This window comes from Chanos chanos, chromosome 6 (assembly GCF_902362185.1).
Source record: "Chanos chanos chromosome 6, fChaCha1.1, whole genome shotgun sequence".
Classification (NCBI taxonomy): domain Eukaryota; kingdom Metazoa; phylum Chordata; class Actinopteri; order Gonorynchiformes; family Chanidae; genus Chanos; species Chanos chanos.
This window is the reverse complement of record NC_044500.1, coordinates 45,045,476-45,065,655: the sequence shown is the minus strand read 5'-3', so window position 1 is coordinate 45,065,655 and position 20,180 is coordinate 45,045,476. Positions and strand designations below refer to the sequence as shown.

General features: G+C 40.8%; 1 protein-coding gene and 1 pseudogene across 3 annotated transcripts; both read right to left on the bottom strand.

Moving 5' to 3' along the window:
* Positions 1-5,806: 5,806 nt before the first annotated feature.
* On the bottom strand, positions 5,807-11,180 carry LOC115814610 (tripartite motif-containing protein 16-like; annotated as a pseudogene).
* A 3,365-nt stretch (positions 11,181-14,545) lies between these two features.
* On the bottom strand, positions 14,546-19,627 carry LOC115814599 (E3 ubiquitin-protein ligase TRIM16-like). Of its 3 annotated transcripts, none has more exons than XM_030777494.1 (6): positions 19,037-19,627; positions 18,074-18,169; positions 17,619-17,852; positions 17,226-17,385; positions 16,584-16,643; positions 14,546-15,465 (listed from the first exon to the last, which is right to left on the bottom strand). In XM_030777494.1, exons 1-6 carry the CDS (start codon positions 19,625-19,627, stop codon positions 14,930-14,932), a joined length of 1,677 nt encoding a protein of 558 aa, XP_030633354.1. In that variant the 3' UTR covers positions 14,546-14,929. The 3 variants fall into 3 exon arrangements, with proteins under 3 accessions (XP_030633354.1, XP_030633355.1, XP_030633356.1); XM_030777495.1 differs by having other exon boundaries at positions 17,232-17,385; XM_030777496.1 differs by lacking the exon at positions 16,584-16,643.
* Between the last annotated feature and the right edge of the window lie 553 nt (positions 19,628-20,180).

Genomic DNA, 20,180 nt, shown 5'->3' with positions numbered 1-20,180 from the left:
GATGTTTTATAAATTGTTTATTGATAATTATTAATGACTTATGAAAACTATGTAACATGAGGTTATTATACATTAGATGATTTTGTTTGTCTCCATCTGCTGGTCACATGATGTTTATCTAGAACCAACACTCTCCACACCGTACTATTGGTTCATTATTGTGAGGAGAACTGGCAGTAATGGGATATATTGATTTACTGCTGTGTAATGAGATGAATCTCCAGACTCAGACAAACTGGAAGTCTCTGGAGGGTCTGTGATCACTGATAAACAAGAGATGGTGTTGGAGGGACATCACGACTACACCATCTGTGGTCTAAAATATAAAATACAGAATTTCTAAAAATAAACTGATCATACAGGCAGAGTGTTTTTCATGGCATTTGGAGCGGGCAGCCAGCGCAGCCAAAAGCCCAGCAAAAGTGATTTACAGCCCTTTTCCACCGACGTGGTGCTGGCTACGGTGCCTAATCTAGAACTGGCTCCACACATTTCCACCGAAAAAAGACAGCTCCTCAGAATTGCCTGTCCAAAAGTTGGAACCACTGACGTCAGTGGTTATGCAAATGAGAAACACGGGAGAACCAATCAGTTCAGTGAGTGATGTGTTTGGTATGTGACATTCTCTAGAGAGGCAGGAGTAACAAAAAAAGTCTGACCAAGATGGCGAAGGATAAAGGCTACATGTAGCATGAAAATGTGTGTATGATTAAAAAATGTCTGGGCAACCATTTGTGTCTACATCAACATGGGTTGTTGTTTACATGTTACATGAACGTAGTCGGGGCAGGAGAGGTAGAACAAGCTTTCTAAATGGCTCTGGTCAGGGCAAATAGACCACTGCAGCTTCATTCAAGCACAAACTTTGAGCTAGGTGACAGGCTGGCTGTTTTTGTGAATTTTCCCCTACCACTTTTCGCTCTGGGGGCAAAATTTGCGAAAATAGGTGTTTCGCTGTGTGGAAACCTAGCGTAATTGCAAATTTGTCAAAAGCAAGCTAAGCAGATGCGTTCTGTCCACCATGATTCTTTCCCCATGGAAATTACCCTAACTTTAGCTATGTAATGTTTGGTTCTCAAACCTGTCAAAATACGGGCTGGTTCTCAAAATGCACTGAGGCAGAGCTGGCTTGGCACTGGCACCAGCACCATCATGGTGGAAAAGAGGTAAAAATTTCTTTGGCCCCCTGGTAATCCAAATTAGTAAAACACACCTAAATTAAAAATAAATCAGCATATTGGCTCCGGAGCTCAGGGGAGTTCTCTGGGCTTCTCCCTCATCTCTTGGGGTAAATTGGTCTCTCAAAGCCCCTGCTATGGAGAATTAAATACAAAAATTTAAAGTTCGGCGTCCGGTCCCCTAGCAACCTGAATTAACATGAGTAACATGAATTTCTCTCTTATTTAAGAAATAATTAATGTACCAGGCTATGGAGCTCAGGGCAGCTCCCTGGCCCTCTCCCTGAACATTTGAGGATATGTCGGTGTCTCATGCACCCTGATTATTTAAATTTACATGACTACATTTACATTTACATGAATAACATTGGACTGTTTTAGCATTGCAGCTTGAATAAAATGCTGTGCATTGAACTTCCAGAATTCTGGAAAGTTGAGTCTGGACAAGTATGCAATTTTGAAATCAAAAATGTGTAGGAACTCTGTAGATATTGCAACCAATTTGTTCAGAAAATGTGCTACCACACTTAGTGTGTCAAGAGCTCATTGGTGTTATGTTCATAGTCTAGCTAGAGCTAGGTAGACCCATACCAGCTCTAATCTTGCTAGTGTAAGCCATGGATTACCAAAGATAACTACACAGATAATTATACTTAATTCACCGGTCTTTGTGTAGCTTTAACTGTCGAGCAAAGTTGGATGTTGTCGCTTCACCATCTGTAATTCTGATCCCGCATGTTTTACATATTGCCATCCGTTCGCTGTTTACAACAGCATAGTCTTTGAAACCAAATGCTATAATCCAATATCTCATTTTCTTATCTGTGCGCCAATGCCTCTCTCTCTGCTCCGCATGCAACACCATGTCATTGGTGTTCTGAAGTCCCTTGTGGGCAAGAATATCAGTAAATAGCTGCACACTTTTTTGGTAAGATGAATAAATGTAATATTTTTACCTATGAAATATGTCAAGTCATTACAAGTCAAAGAGGGAAAGTCCGAGTGAAGTCACTGGTATTAAAGTCAAAGTCCAGTTGCAAGTCATTTTTAATTTTGTCAAGTCGAGTCTGAAGTCATCAAAATCGTGACTCGATTCTGACTCGAGGCCAAGTCAGGTGGCTTGAGTCAATACCTCTGTGTTATCCCATTTGGATGTCCACTGGACAGGGACGGCATGTGCATTACTCAAACATGCTGCTGGTATGGAGCTGGACTGAAAGCTACTGAAAAGTGAAGGTTTGGACTTGACGGGTCTCACAGATTTCTATGCCTCAATCTTACAGGCCTGGAAGCTGGTGACTGCTACACGTGGGGGTGGTGTAGCACCAGGGACATGGATGTGGGAAGAGCCCACTGATACCCAGTGTCACATACCCAACACTGACTCTCAATGATACTTCTTGGATTGGTGTCCTCAGACACCCTGCACAGACAATTTATAAACGCGGGAATAGGCAAGTAAGGACATTTATGGATGCCTGGAAGAGAGGGACGGAAAACAGGCCAGTCCCTGTCTCAGCAAACAGGTATCATCTCACTGAGACTGCTGGAAAAGGTCACTAAGGAAGTTAAACGGGCCTTGTCTCAGCCAGTGCAGGAGTTTGGCAATGGTACTGCATGGTTTACTGCATTGAGTGTGACTGCGATCACTGGAGACTGGCAAGATAACAATAATAATAATAATAATAATAATAATAATGATAATAATGATAATAATGATAATAATGATAATAATACACATTTATTTAAAGGCCAATATCGCTTTTCGTAGTCTCAAAATAGGGGTGTCCTAGTGGCTTTCTCCCCCCCTGAGCCTGGGTGAGGTTGAGGAGGCTGGGGGAAAGCACTGTACAGTGTGAAGGTGAGGAACATGAGGGCCTTAGAGGAGATAAGAGTGCACCGGTAGCAGGGAGCACTGGGAGACCAGAGCACAGCAGGGTTTCAGTGGCGGACGTTGTATAAACAACCAGTGCCAAAAAGGACAGGAGACATGCATTTGGAAGCTAATACATGGGGCCACAGTGACGAACAAACATACATCTCGTTTTGACCCAGCCATCGGGGTGGCTGGCCTTTTCTGTTCTAGGCCAGTAACTTTACAATGTGTTTACGGAATGCTCCTGGTTGAATCCTGTTTTTGGACTCCTACACAGACTCTCTGTGAAACTGGGAATAAGGTTCACATTTGGACGACTCATACTGGGGCCAAAGTACACTTGTGTGCAACGTTTTAAGCGTTGTCTGTTGAATTTTTATCTTTGATCAGTGGCTAAACTGGCTATTTGGCTCACAAGAAGAAATAGGATAAAGGGAGAGGACCTCACAGACCCAGCTACAATGTTTACGTGTCTGGTTTCTGCTCGTCTTAGTGTAGAATTCGCTTATTTTAAACGTATTAATGATTTGAGGACTCTTCTGAATGTGTAGTGTGTTGAAAATGTGTTGTGCTCTGATGTTAATGAGGTGCTCTATATGTCTTTCAGAGGACTGAAATGTGCATAGTTTTAGAGAGGACCGGTGGAGTGGGGATTGTGTGTGTGTGTGTGTGTGTGTGTTTGATTACGGGTGGAGTGGGGGTTCTGTGAATGGGTGTGTGTGTGTGTGTGTTGGGGAATGGATGGAGTGGAGGTTTCTCTGCAGAGGTGGTGCTTCACTTACTATGGACAAAATGTAATAGCAATGTAAAACTCAAAGCCCCCCCCCCCCCTTGCTCTCTCTCTCTCTCCTTCCCTCTTAATTCAGTTCAACAAGCTTTAGTGGCATGTCTGTAATATATGCGCTGTTGCCAAAGCTGATCATTTTAATGACAACAATTTTTAATAATGAACTAATGAGGTCATGAATGAGGTCATGGAACTCATGAATTTTACATGAATTTTACTGATTATGCAAGCAGAATTATTAACAATCAGATCAGTTTCATGTCTTTGCAAGGGGAAGCAGGAGTGACTTCCTGGTTCTTTGTGAGAGTGAAACAGTTTATCTTAAGGCCAAAGATCATTTATATTTCGCAGACGTGTGTCAGTTTGATAGTAAGAGAGAGAGCAAGTGTGTGTATGTGTTCTAGTTCTAGCTACACTGAATCTCAATTGTATCTCTCTCACAGTCCTGTACAGCTGAAAATTTCACTTAACATCTTACACAGAAAAACATAATTCAGAGACACTGACCATTTAGAACAGTCTTCAGAATTATTGTAATTCCATGTACTGATTAATAAACATAGAAAAGATTTGCCTGCCCACTCAAGACAACAGTGGATCTTTCTTAATGTTGATAAGTTTAAAGCAGCATCAGATGGACACACGACTAAATACCCACAACTTCCTCTCTCAGTGAACTTTCCTGGGCTTTGAGAGGATGAGAGAATAAGGTGATATATACAGCATGTTGTTGGTTTTTGTAAGAAAACTGATCACATGTGTGTAGTAAACTAGCGCTGAGGATATAGTGAGTTAAGGTCAGTGTTGGGACTTCCACAATGGACAGTTTAATAAGAAAACCCATAATGCTGCACTACACAGACCCACCCAGTTCATCAGACAAACATATTTCACTCTCAAATAGAACAGTTACAGCTCTCAGCTGTGCCTTCGTTTCTAACCAATCAGAATTTTGCTAATGCTTTGAACAGCCTCTGTTCTGCTGTCATTGGTCATAATTTGATTATAGTGGTGTGTGGAAATATCAGTACTGCGTTAAAGCCTTGTTTATGATGTCACTGCTCAGAATTTGGTTTCTGCATGAAAACCGTGGACTACAAACACTCTATTACCACCCAGGATCTGTGTGCGTGCGCTTGTAAGGAAGTTCTCTTGTCTGTGTGTGTGTGTGTGTGTGTGTGTGTGTGTGTGTGTGTGTGTGTTTTGTAAGGAAGTTCTCTTGTCTGTGTGTCTTCCCTTGTTGCCCAGTGACAGTGTGTGTTTGGTTCAGACTTTAGTGAAGCATGTGTGAGGGAGAGAATGAAAAATTCCATGAAGTAAACAGATGAATATTCCAACTACAGTACTGTAAAGCTCACTGAGAGTTAGCAGATGAACAATGTTTTACAAACACTACTGATTTTCATTTTAATGGCAAACCAATGAATGTTTCATCAGCAATAAAGATATGCATGCATCCATCAAGGGACAGGACCGGTATTAAATGGGTTTTAGCACAGAGGAATAAACACAGCAATCTACACTTTATGGTACAGAGGAATGAACACGGTAATCTAAAGAAAAGAGATGCCCATTACAATAACTTCCATCTATATTTACCAAATAATGTTCTTCTTCTGAAAATATAAAAAAATTATTCGACCCTATGATTATAACTGGATGATTCTATTTTTATTCATTCTTCTTCTACTTCTTCATGCTTCATAGTGACTTCATAGTGGTTCAGTGGTTAGCACCGTTGCCGCACATCGAGAAGGCCCTGGGTTTGAATCCCGGCCGTCCCAGGTCCCTTCGTTGTGGAGTATATACGTTCTCCCTGTGTTTGCGTGGGTTTCCTCCCACCATCAAAGACATGTATGCTAAGATTAACACTCCTGTCAGTGCCAAGGCACTGGCAAAAACACCTGGAGTTGGTCCCTGGGCGCCTGTGTGACTGCCCACTGCTCCCAGCCCCTAGTGTGTGTGTGTGTGTGTGTGTGTGTGTGTGTGTGCTCACTGGTGTTAGGATGGGGTAAATGCAGAGGCTGTATTACACCACTCACTGCTAGTGTGTGTGTGTGTGACTAACAAAGCATTTCTTCTACTTCTTCCTGAAGGTCGCTTAAACTCACTTCTGACCCTTTGCGCACCCAAAATCCAGGATAGAGGGGCTGAGTGAATGTGGTTTCAATTCTGCAGACAAAGGTCATTTCATCCCAAAAAGAGCCACTGTAGAAGGACAGAGTTCCTGCTCTGTGGTCCACATACACTCCTATTCTGGTGGAATCGAGGACTGCGGGGAGTTTAGTCTCTTTATTATTGTGTCTGAATGAGTAATTAGAAGGAGAACAGAACAAACTCCAGGACTGATCATTATATCCAAACCCACACTCATTACCCCGTCCTTTCCTCCTGATGTCTTTGTATGACACTGCTATTGAAACCCCTCTATCCCCACTCCACTCAGTCTCCCAGTAACAGCGTTCAGACACACTCTCTCTACACAACACCTGATAACACCCATCAAATCTCTCTGGATGATCAGGATATGACCGTTCTGTGTTACGGCATTTCACGACACTGTTACCCTCAGACAGACAGAGGCGCTGATGTGCTGTGTTGGGGTCCAGTGTGAGATCACAGGAGTCTAAAAATGAGAATGCAGAAATGCAGATGGATTAAATCAAGATTTAAGACACTGATTTAAGCTTTGCTTAAAGTTTGACAGCTATGGTAGAATTTCAAATTTCAACTCCTAATAGATTAGTTTTCCTTGCGGTGAGTCATTGATCATAGGTACATATGGTACAGGAATCAAAGAGTAACAAAGACAAAAAAAATAATTTGTCTTTAATGATTATAGTTTGGGATTCAACTCAGAATTTAGTTTTACCACTTGAAATTTTGAATTGAATCAAATTTCAAGAATAAATTCAAAATTTTGTGAATAAGGTCAGCACTTAATTTAGAGGATGAAATTGAATTCCGCAATTAAATTTGAAATTTTGAGGACAGTGCCAGAGTTGTACTGGATGAACAAAGCTGTAATATCTAGATTTCAATCAAAATGTCAGGAATAAAACTACAGCACCAACTTAAATCTTATTTTCCCCTCACCCTCGGTCACCCAAATACTCTTCAGCAAAGAGGACAGGGCGCACACAGGTCTATATTTATTTATCTGTCTGCTTTTTTCTTTGTTTGTTTGTACATTTTATAGTTTGTCATTTTTAAAATATAAAACCATTAAGAAGTGAACAGAAAACAGATGCCATTCAACTGAAAAATGAGTTATTCATAGCGCATAATGTATTAAATTAAGTTACATTTTCAAACTGTGTGTAACTCACATTGTAAAAGCTCCTTTCTGGTCTTTGGAAGAATGATCACGGTGTTTCCAACTGTAAAAGAACATACCGGTTATTAACCTGTTCAAAATAGAGTTGACATCAATTCGATATTAAATAAATTAGTCTTTATAAGTTTTCCATGACTCCAACCTCTGCTCTCTGAAAGTCTTCCAAAGTCCTCCTTACAGAAATCCTCCAGCCGCTCTTTCAGCTGAGAGACAGATTTTACTACATCCTCAAAAGAGAGGTGTGGACTGACAGTGACTGGTAAGCTTGATCCAGGACGGGCACAGAAAGACAGGAAACTCTACACACACACATACACACGCGCATGCAAATACACATACATATACACATACACACGCACACACACGCACGCACACACACATACACACACACACAATGCTATCAAATATACATGAAATGCATATATTTATATATATATATATATATATATATATATATATATATATATATATATATATATATATATATGTTTGTGTGTGTGTGTGTGTGTGAATATATACGTATACATACATACATACACACATACATACAGTCAGCAGTTTATTATTTTTTAACAGGGGTGATGGCCCAATGGTCACTGACACTACAGAGTGTTTAGGGGGATGGCAGGTCAACAGGGGGGTTCCATTTTGGTCATTTTGCTAACAAGTGGGATGGCATCATTTTATATACATAGTGTACAGTATATTATTTATATGCTCTCCAAAAGCAGTTTCTAACGATTTCTGACTATAAAACATGTTCATACATTCTTACTTAAATTCTTAACAGAAAACAAATTCACAATATGAACTTAAATAATTTACTAGCAATTTACACCTCTTTCTGATTAAAAGTAAAAAAGTCTTAGTACATGAAGAACAAGCATTAGAGACGTTTATAGCTAGATGATGTTTTTAACTCAACATGTTTGAAACTTAGGAATGATGATATGTGCAGTAGTAGATTTGTAGGCCTAAAGTGTTATGCATATCTTGCATAAATTTAACAACTATTTTGCATACAATCATACTAACTGGGACGAATCGATAAATATGAACGGACAGGAGGGTGAGCGTGACCAACCATTAGTTTCACTTTTGTGACTGGTAGCCTATATTCCTTTTTTTATTTCAATTCCAACCTTTGTAATGAAGTAATATTTTTCACTGGTTTGTCCACGTTTACATAGCCTGCATGAAACAGCATGGTAAGAGCACACGGAGCGAAGTATCTAAGATACGATTTTAGTATAATCCATCTCCAGAACACTGTAGTTTTACCACGGCGGACCCACATCAATAACATCCGCCGTCACATAATTACAGAGCCCAGTGTAAATGCAGTCGGATTCTCTTAGCACTGTGGTTGTCTTTTCTTATCAATTCTCCTTCCCATCTTTCCTTGACCTGGTGACGTTTTCCATCGAGGTCAAGGAAAAGTGGTTAGGAAAGGACATAGGACGTAATTTTTTTGACTATTCGGATGCACCCTGTGTGTGTATATGTGTACTACTATACTGATAGCACTGAGCTTTGCCTTGTTCTCCCTGTTAGCCTTGTTAAGCTTCAAGTGTATTCACATGAGCTTGTTACCTGACTTTAGATCTTGCCTCAGTAGCCTGTGTCTTGTGTACCTGACCATGCCTGTTTATTGACTCAGTTTTGGGATTATAATTTGGATTAAAGATTTGCACTTGTGTCCAGTCTCTTTCAGTTTATGACAGAAAGATTTACAAGATTTTTCTCTCTCTGCTGTTGAAACACTTGTGTGTCTAAGTCTAATTTTTGTTTCTTACATATTTATTTTGCGCATTAACAGTGCAGGAAACTGGAGAAATTTGATCCTATTATCCTTTCTAGATTGTGTAGGGGCAAAGACCAGCATGGGCAGAGGTCAGTTGTTATCAGCTCTTACAATCTTATTTTAGAGGGTACTTTCCCCTCTACTGTTACCTGGAGAAAATCAAGGTGATCCTCTATGTGTGAAATTTGCTCCAGTTCAGCCTCTCTCCTCCTCAGATCAGCAATCTCCTGCTCCAGTTACTCCAGGACTCCTTCATTCCGACTCAATTCACTCTTCTCCTGATCTCTGATCAGCTCTGTCACCTCACGGCACCTTCTCTCAATGGAGCGGATCATCTCAGTAAAGATCCTCTCACTGTCCTCCACTGCTGCCTCTGCAGAGAGCTGTTAGGACACACACACACATACACACACACACACACACACAGAGGGGGAGGGTCCATTACAATCACAAACTTCACTCAGCTAGTCTGTTCCCCATACTGTGACTCAGTGGGATTGGACAGTAGCCCAACCCTGGACTCCTCACTGACTGACTGGAGGAGAGCCCTGACTGAGCCCTCAAATGACTCCTCCAGCAGCCAGCTCTTGTCTTCTCCTCTATTCAACACTCACCTTCATAGACTCCATAGCCTGTCTCAGCTCCTGCACCTCCTTCTCTCTCTCCTGGATTCTCTGCTGGGTTTTCCTCTGAATCTCCTCCAGTTGTTTCTTTGTATAAATATAATAAAGTGATACACAAAATTGGCATCTTCTTTGTTTCATTTTGAGACTGTTTGCACTCAAACATTGTACAAACTATGAATCAAAGAAAGGTCACTGATTATTCATTTGTCATTTATTTGTGAGGTTTTTTTTCTTTTTTATTTACATTCATCCCTGTGTTTACGTTTGAAGACTTCCTTCATAATGTTTCACTAAATATATAATAACAGGAGGTTTCTGATTTTCTCCACTCAAACTTTCAATATAGCAATTCATTCAAAATGTAGGATCTGTTTTCACCTCAACTAAATGTAATTATATTTATGAAATTAATCTCAGATTCTTGTAATTTGCAACTTCAGTTTAGTTTCAAATGTTTGTTTCATTAATCTCTATCCAAATTCCACTCAATCCATTCCACTTCACTTAAACTGGAATAAACTCATTTCATGGCTTAAGTGTGATTTAGTGGGATTTATTGACAGGTGACAACCAAAGATCTGAAGGGCAGCAGTGGCTCAGAAAAGCCCTTTTACAAGATCTCACTATGGAGACACCACAGGGCCAAACAAGTAAAGCTAATTTTACTGAAAAAACAGCCCCACACTCACTGACTCCACCTCAGTGTGAGAGGTAGAGGAGACCTGTGACATTGAGTGTTTATATGTCTTTACGGTCAGTGCTGTCTGATCAAAGGTCAAAATTCAAATCTACTCTCACCTCTTTAGTCAAAGATAGAAAACAATAACATAACTCATGTCTGTGATAATTTTTAACAAGGTAAACAGCTTTTGATCTGTAAAATTCAAATGACAGTTATCAGTGGTAAGTACACATGTACACATATTATCACTGAGCTGTAAAATAAGTCCCTAAACATACCTCTCTTTCAGTCCTCTCCTCTGCAACTGTTACTATTTTGTGACCTGTGTGTTCATCCACCATACACAAATAACACACCAGTTCCTCATCAATTTGACACCAAAGTTCTATCAGTTTGTTGTGACGAGGGCAAATCTTGTCCTGTAGTCGTGTGGAGGCTTTGACCAGCGTGTGTTTCTGGAGGGCAGTGACCTCATAGTGAGGCTGGAGGTGAGTCTGACAGTATGAAACCAGACATGTCAGACAGGACTTGACAGCTTTTTCTTTCTTCCCAATACAGAAGTCACACTCCACATCTCCAGGCTCAGCATCACAGAGGACAGGAGGAGCAGCAGCTTGGAGTCTCGTCTTTTTCAGTTTCTCCACCACTTCTGCTAATATGGCATTTTTTCCCAGAGGAGGTCTTGGGCTGAAGGTCTGTCTGCACTCAGGGCAGCTACAGACTCCCTTCTGATCATCCTGATCCCAGTAGCCCTTAATACAGCCCATACAGTAACTGTGTCCACAGGGAATAGTCACAGGATCCTTAAGAATATCCAGACAGACTGGACACATGAACTGGTCCTGACCTACTGAAATACTGGCCTCTGCCATTTTACTGGTCACACACTCAGAAATATGAACAAACGATTAAACACACACTGATCAGGAAACTCAGATCAGTTTCCTTTCTCTTAAAATGAAAGTAGGAGTGACCTCCTGGTTCTGTGTGGGCATAAAACAGTTTATCTTAAAGTGACAGATCGCTCATAGTAAACTGAGGAGTGTAATGTCATTGTGATAGAGAGAGGGAGAGAAAGAGAGAGAGAGAGATTACATTAATAGTCCTTCATATATGCTCTTGTAATGTAGCGAAAGGAACAGGCGCTCAGGTAAGTATTGCAAGACAGGTGAGGATATCTTTTTATTCTGGTGATTGAATCCGCCGACAGATGAACAGGAAAAAAAGGGGGGGGGGGATAACCAACAACACAGGACTGATCACAAAATAAAAGGATCTCAAAATGACAACGAACTCGTCTTGGCGTTCATTTTACGCATATACCGTGCACCCTCACACCTGCGTAGCCTCCTCACATCGTCTCCTCGTCACTGTTATGTAGACTTAGACCGAACCGTTCTCCACAGTGCTTTCAAAATTTCTTACACAAAACTGCAATACAGAGCATCGTCAAAAACATAATTCACTATACACTGAGTACAGAGTTCACTCGTCATTTACACACATGATCGTATTTACCGCCATTCTAAGCAGCGCAAAATACTATTCTGAAATGTGGACGCGTCCACACAAAGCGCGCACGCAAACTATTCAAAAAGCCACGGCAGCTATTGCCACTGTTTGTCACGATGAAACAAGACTTTTTGCAGTCGGGTAAGATTCAACAGTTTGTTCAACAAATTCATATTTTAATCAGTCCAATCCAATACCCATATCTTCGGTCCAGTCCGATCATGTTGGTAAATTAAGGTTTCATTAACGTCCAGTGCGCATTTCACCGATTTAAGTGACGGGCGCGCAACGGCACCGTCACAGCTCTATATAGTAAAAATGAACAATTTGTATACGGTTTACGGAAAAGCTTTAAAACGATCAATTCACAACTTATAGACTTCAATAACGCAATGGTGCCCAAATGTTTTGGCTTATTTGGACATATATGGAGTCTAATTCTACACTTAATTATGATATTATAATATTATTAATTATTATTATCTTACACATCATTATAGTAATATATATATATGGATTTAGATCTTAGATTACCTTACTGGTCTCATAGGGAAGTTTATCTTTGACATAAAGAATGCTGCCACATTAACAAACATTCATAATATGAATTAAAAGCAAAGTGCAGTACAGCACATTCACAGGAAAAATTAGGAAACTAGGCACTGTCTTTAGTTGATCATTTTTGTCAAAAATTGTTTGGAAGGTGGTGCTCCCATACACCCATCACTTTCTTTGCTGACTGAACCTGTCTGTGTGTTTAATATTTTAAATGAACTGATAAGATAAGATAGTGCTCGTGAGGATATTGGATGTTTCTTTCCCACAACTGCTTTTGATGTAAGATGCTGACACATCACAACTTCACTCCATTCACATGCAGACTTCACTCACACACACACTGTGAGAATCAATTAAAAATGGTGATGTTAAATCTTCATTTCTACCTCCCTGTCTCTTGGCCAATCAGGGCTAAGTTGGATCTGATTGGCTGATTACCTTGTTAGTTAATTAATGTGTGCACCCATTTTTTTTTCCCTTGGTGTGTCTGTGTATATACACCCCTGTGTTTTCCTGTGTACTTTTGTGAAGTCTTACACTTGTCAGATTGAGCCGGTCCTTTCCTCTTTTGTCTTCCTTGTCTTCCTAATTGCCCTGTTTCTCTGTTTAGCCTTGTTCCTCTGGTCCACCCTATTCTCACTGTTGGCCTTCCTGTGTATTGAATTTAGATTGTTCTTTGCCTCAGATCTGCCCAGCCCCCAGTAGCCAGTTTATAGTGGACCAGCATGATTTGGATTAGGATTTGGATTTCAGTAAACAACTACATGTACTGGCATCCACTCTTCTCTCAGTTGGTGACAGTAGCATGTTTTTGTGTCATAATACTGGTGAATGTTGCACTTGCAGCTCAAGTAAACCCATCAGTTACAGGATAACAGAAGGACTCTGGGGAAGACAAAAGAGGAGAGTGTTCTGAGGCACTGCTGGATCAACATCTCTGTCCAGCTCCACAGACTCTCCTGAGGCACTGCCGCTGCCACTGGAGACAACCAGAACCGGCTGAGTGGACCAGAGGAGGGAGAATACAGCTGCCAGCCCTGGGTACAGGTGTCTCTCCCAGTTCCTCAGCCTGTTGATGACTTGTTTCTGTTGCTGGGACAACACAGAGAGTGCCCGCCGTTAGCTGGGTACAGCAGAGAAGAGAGAAGAGGCCGGCAGAGCAGGAGATCCATGTTCAGTCTGGCCCAAGCATCTGGAAGCCTGCGCCATTTCCCATTCCTACTCCCAAGTCGGCGACCATCCAAAGGCCCCGGATCCTCTCCAAATCACTCGTGCATGGAGCACCTCTGTACCTGCACCCCCTTGCACTGCTCCCATTGCCCCAGCGCCTTTGGCACACATGTATGCACGTGTGATTGGGTTTATTAAATACAACATCCCTTTCAGGGCTGAAATGGTAACTGGGGTCATGTCTCCTTTCCACCTGTGACCCTGTTTATTGAAGATTAAATACAGATAAAGTAGACTGCTCTGGTTCTCTGTTGGGCAGCTCTGTATTAAAGTGTAACTGCAAGTTTACATATACAACACTGATAGATTATAACAATCTATAGAGGATTTATAAACTGTTTACTGATAATTATTGATGACTTATGAAAACTGTGTAACATGACGTTATTCATGTGTGTTTTGTTTGTCTCCATCTGCTGGTCACATAACGTTTATCTAAGACCAACACTCTCCACACCTTACTATTGGTTGATTACTGTGAGGAGAAGTGGCAGTAATGGGATATATTGATGTACTGCTGTGTAATGAGATGAATCTCCAGACTCAGACAAACTGGAAGTCTCTGGAGGGTCTGTGATCACTGATAACACACAGATATCTGTATAGAGATGGTGTTGGAGGCTGACAACACCATAGCATGAAGCCTTGTGTGGTCTCCCGATGGTTTTGGGAGTTCAAAGAAGCCAATCAGATTGAGTTTAGATTTAGTATTGATGTTGTATGGTTGACATGACCATTAGACTGTGTCATATGCTCTGTGACTGAGTTGAATGCAATAAGAGTCACCCTCTCCAGAGTCAGTGCTGTCAAAATATCTACTGAATGTGAAAATTACACAGGATTCAGATAGAGACACAGTCAGTTCAGTTTACGTTAATTTACTTCAGTTCATTCATTTCAACAAGGAAATATTTCTTGTTTTTCCAAAATCAGTAATGTTTTAATTCATTGGGTATCTGTGAATACATGGATTAGTAATGATGTACCTTTCAAAGGTCAGAGGTCAAATTCCAGAGTACAAAAACATACATGATGTGACAATTTTATTGGACTGTCCTTCACGGGTTTAAACACAATCTCCAGGAAAAGGGGGAAGACTGAGCTTCACAAAGTGGTTTATTCAGAACAAAATCATCACAGTCATTAAGAGAAACCTCCCAGTCAACACTTCAGAGATTTGACCAGAAACAAAAGAATCAGAGGATGATCATTAGAGTAATCTCATCTAAAATCACAGCACTCCTTTACTACAACCTCCATCTATAATAACCAAATCATGTCTGTCATCTGATAATACAACACAGTCATCATAACTATAACCAGACATTTGCATTTTTACTCATTTTCGAAAACAACTTAACCTCACTGTTGACTGCAAACCAACCCAGGATCCAGGATAGAGGGGCTGAGTGAATGTGGTCTGGACTCTGTGGAGGAGGGTCATTGTGTCAGAGATGCTGTAGAAGGACAGTGTTCCTGCCCTGTGGTCCACATACACTCCTATTCTGGAGGAACTGGGAACTATGGGGAGTTTAGTCTCTTTATTATTGTGCCAGAATGAGTAATCTGAAGAAAAGCAAATCAAACTCCAAGACTGGTCACTTCGTCCCAATCCGCACTCCCTACCCCGTCCTTTCCTCCTGATGTCTTTATATGACACTGATATAGAAACCCCTTTATCCCCACTCCACTCAGTCTCCCAGTAACAGCGCCCAGACACACTCTCTCTACACAACACCTGACGCCACATATCAAATCTCTCTGGATGATCAGGATATGACTGGACTGTGTTACTCCATGTCACCACTCTGTTCCCCTCAGACAGACAGAGGTGTTTATTTGCTGTGTTGGGATCCAGCGTGAGATCACAGGAATCTGGGAAATTTGAGGAATGAACACTAAATTTATTCAAATCAGTTACAATTAAGGAACAATCAGATTGTTTTAAAAATGAAAGAAAAAAATCATTTACTCATTAAAAAAATCAGTATTCTAAAAATGAATAATCCATCTTTCTTACTCACAGTGAATCTCTGAGACGGTCCCACTAGAATAGACCTTAGCTGCTAATGTTCATATTGAAATTCCACAGCAATGTAAGAGCAGCAGTGTAACTGTCACAACCTGCACCGCCATTTTGGACTTTTAGTTTGCTATGTCTTTGTGCTCTTGCTGTGTCTGTCTCCGCCCCTCACCTGTTCCTGTTTGTCTAATTATTAACCTTGTTAATTTCTACCAATCCTGTGTTGCCCTGTTTAGTTCTCCCTCTAATTAAGTCCTAGTGTTTGCCTTGTCCATTGTCTATCGTTGTTTGTGTTTTGTGCACACTGTTACGCTGCACCTTTTTGTTATCGGCTTTTGTTATCAGTTTGCACTTGTATTTTAATCTTCTTTTGTCAGTAAAGTCTTCCGTTTGGTCACCTTCAACCACCGTGTCTTGCACCTGGGTCCTGCACCACACCACCAGCGTGACAGTAACAGTCCTAAATGTCAACCTTAATTAACAAACTTACATCTTCTGTTTTATACTAAGGGAACTCTCTCTAGCAGTTAATTTTACAAGTTGATTTTATTTTGTTGATATCAGTTTTGTGCCCACATGGTGTATCAAACGTAGTAATCACACTGATATATTCCTTAATCTTATCTGCCTTTTCTTTTCTTTTTAAACTTCAGTCATCTCTTTCTTTGCGTATGTCTGTCTATCTGCAACATGTACCTCTTTTTTTATTTGTATATCTGTTTCTTCCATGCTCTCAGAAAAGTATAAAGAAGAACAGATACAAAACATGATTGAAGTGTAATGTTATATTTATCCTACAGCCCACACTTCAGCAAAACACTGTATCTGTTTCTCTATAATAGATTATATTTTTTCTCTCTTTATAAGCCTACTCACACAGTCTCTTTTTCTTTCTTTGTAACTGTGTGTGTGTGTGTGTGTGTGTGTGTGTGTGTGTGTGTGTGCGTGCGCGTGTTTGTGAGTAACTTACATTGTAAGAACTCTTCTCTGGTTTGAGGTTCAGGAGGAGGAATGACCATTAAGTTTGTCGCTGTAAAAATCAGAACACTGATTATCAACCTCATTATTATTATTCACCTCATTATTATTAATTATTATTATTGTTGAATGTTAATTAGTTTATTAACATTCCACTGATTTTGAAATTAAATAATTATTATAGGGTTTCAGAAACAATATTTAAATCTTCAACCTGTACGATTACTATGACGTCTGAACAGACATGGTTCAGGATGAGAGAACTGTTGAACCTGATGGTCTTATTACCATAGTTACAAAGAAAGCTTCACACCTCTGGCACCACATTACAGTAGCCAAGAGCAACTGATTAAGCAAAATACAACCAGTAATGGGCAAATGGCAACCACCACAGACAAAAGGGGCCTTTAGCATTAACACCAAGATTCTGATTTGCATTATGTGACAATGTAAACCTATTGTCTGTTGCTGTTTGCTTCATGGTATAAAAGGCCGATCGCGGTAACAGTTCTCTGAGTTAAGCTTTGCAGGCAGACACGCAACCAGATTCCATCACCACCAAATAAAGCTTTTCTCCAAGCGTGCTTTTGGTCCTGTTCGTTTACTGGTAAAATCACAAGAAAATCCAACAAACCTTTACTGGAAAGTCTTCCAAAGTCTTCCTTACAGAAATGCTCCAGTCGCTCTTTCAGCTGAGAGACAGACTTTCCTACATCCTCAAAAGAGAGGTGTGAACTGACAGTGATGCTGGGTGAGACTTCAGATCCAGGAGGGGAACAGAGAGATGAGAAACTCTAAATACACACACATACACACACACAATACACATGCACACGCACACACAGACACACATGCACACACACACACACACATACACACACATACATACATACATACATACATACACAGATACATAAGTGCAGTGCAGACGGAAACAAAACTTCAGACAGCTTCCAGCTTACACACATTTTACTGAGGAGAAGTCAAGCGCTGTTATATTGGAGATCACTTTGTCCTCCACTGTTACCTGGAGGAAATGGATGTGATCCTCTGTGTGTGAAAGCTGCTCCAGCTCAGTGTCTCTCCTCCTCAGATCAGATATCTCCTGCTCCAGTTGCTCCAGGACTCCTTCAGCCTGACTCAATTCACTCTTCTCCTGATCTCTGATCAGCTCTGTCACCTCACGGCGCCTTCTCTCAATGGAGCGGATCAGCTCAGTAAAGATCCTCTCACTGTCCTCCACTGCTGCCTGTGCAGAACGCTGTTAGGACACACACACACATACACACACACAGAGGGGGAGGGTCCATTACAATCACACACTTCACTCAGCCAGTCTGTTCCCTACACTGTGACTCAGTGGGACTGGACAGTAGCTAAACACTGGACTCCTCACTGACTGACTGGAGGAGAACCCTGACTGAGCCCTCAAATGACTCCTCCAGCAGCCAGCTCTTGTCTTCTCCTCTATTCAACACTCACTCTGATAGACTCCATAGCCTGTCTCAGCTCCTGCACCTCCTTCTCTCTCTCCTGGATTCTCTGCTGGGTTTTCCTCTGAATCTCCTCCAGTTGTTTCTTTGTATAAATATAATAGAGTGATACACAACATCAGCATCTTGTCTGTTTCATTTTGAGACTGTTGGCACTCAAACATTCTACAAACTATGAAGCAAAGAAAGGTTACTGATTATTCATTTGTCATTTATTTGTGAGGTTTTTCTTGTTTTTGTTTTGTTTTGTTTTGTTTTTTTAAATTTAGCATTCATCCCTGTGTCTGCGTCTGACCACTTCATTTATAACATTTAAATATATAATAACAGGAGGATTCTGAATTTCTCCACTCAAACTTTCAGTATAGCAAATCGTTCAAAATTTAGGATCTGTTTTCACCTCAACTAAATGGAATTATATTTATGAAATTCATCTCGGATTCTTGTAATTTGCTAGTTCAGTTTGGTTCCCTGGTTTGTTTCATTAATCTCAATCCAAATTCCACTCCCTCACTTAAACCGGAATAAACTCATTCATGGCTTAATTGTGATGTCATGGGATTTATGGACAGGTGACAACCAAAGACCTGAAGAGCAGCAGTGGCTCAGAAAAGCCCTTTTACAAGAGACACCACAGGGCCAAACAAATAAAGCTGCTTTTACTGAAAAAAACAGCCTCACACCCATTGACTCCACCTCAGTGTGACAGTAGAGGAGATCTGTGACATTTGGTGTTTCTAAGTCTTTATGGTCAGCGCTGACTGATCAAAAGTTCAAATTTACTCTCACTCCCTCAGTCAAAGATTGATAAGAATAACATAAGTCATGTCAGAGATACATTTTTGACAAGGTAAATAGCTTTTGATCTGTTAAATCCAAATGACAGTTATCAGTGGTAAGTACACATGTACACATATTATCACTGAGCTGTAAAATAAGTCCCTAAACATACCTCTCTTTCAGTCCTCTCCTCTGCAACTGTTACTATTTTGTGACCTGTGTGTTCATCCACCATACACAAATAACACACCAGTTCCTCATCAATTTGACACCAAAGTTCTATCAGTTTGTTGTGACGAGGGCAAATCTTGTCCTGTAGTCGTGTGGAGGCTTTGACCAGCGTGTGTTTCTGGAGGGCAGTGACCTCATAGTGAGGCTGGAGGTGAGTCTGACAGTATGAAACCAGACATGTCAGACAGGACTTGACGGCTTTTTCTTTCTTCTCAATACAAAAATCACACTCCACATCTCCAGGTTCAGCATCACAAAGAACAGGAGGAGCATCTTGGAGTCTTGTCTTTTTCAATTTCTCCATCATTTCTGCTAATATGGCATTTTTTCCCAGAGGAGGTCTTGGACTGAAGGTCTGTCTGCACTGGGGGCAGCTGTAGACTCCCTTCTGATCATCCTGATCCCAGTAGCCCTTAATACAGCCCATACAGTAACTGTGTCCACAGGGAATAGTCACAGGATCCTTAAGGAGATCCAGACAGACTGGACAGACGAACTGGTCCTGACCGACAGAAATACTGGCCTCTGCCATTTTACCGCACACACCATTTACAGACAGTTACGAACAAATGATTAAACACAAACTGAACAGAACAGTTTCGTTTCTCTGTAACAGGGTGTGGTCTGGTCCTTTCCTGGTCCTGCATGACCAGCAAAACAGGTTAAACTTATAATTGACGTGTCCCTCATATCTCTATAGGAGGTGTGGCTGTGTGTGTGTGTGTGTGTGTGTGAGAGAGAGAGAGAGAGAGAGAGAGAGAGAGGGAGAAAGAGAGAGAATAGCAATACATTGGACAAATTCTTTGTCCTCAGCAAACTATAACAGTATCACAGGACACTTGTCTTGTACACAGGGTTCAAAGATGAAATAATTAAAAGAAAGGAAGCAGATCAGAAACACCAGACAACCCATAAGACAAGTAGAAAAGAGGTAGAAAAACCACTGGGGTAAAAACGTGTCTTCATTGCTTATCTGCTGATCTTAAGAACACTGTCCTCTATCACTTTGGAACGGCAGTCATCTTCTTTTAAGCCTACAGATCCCTTGTCAACTGACAGATTTTAATTTTGGTCTTGAAGAGAAC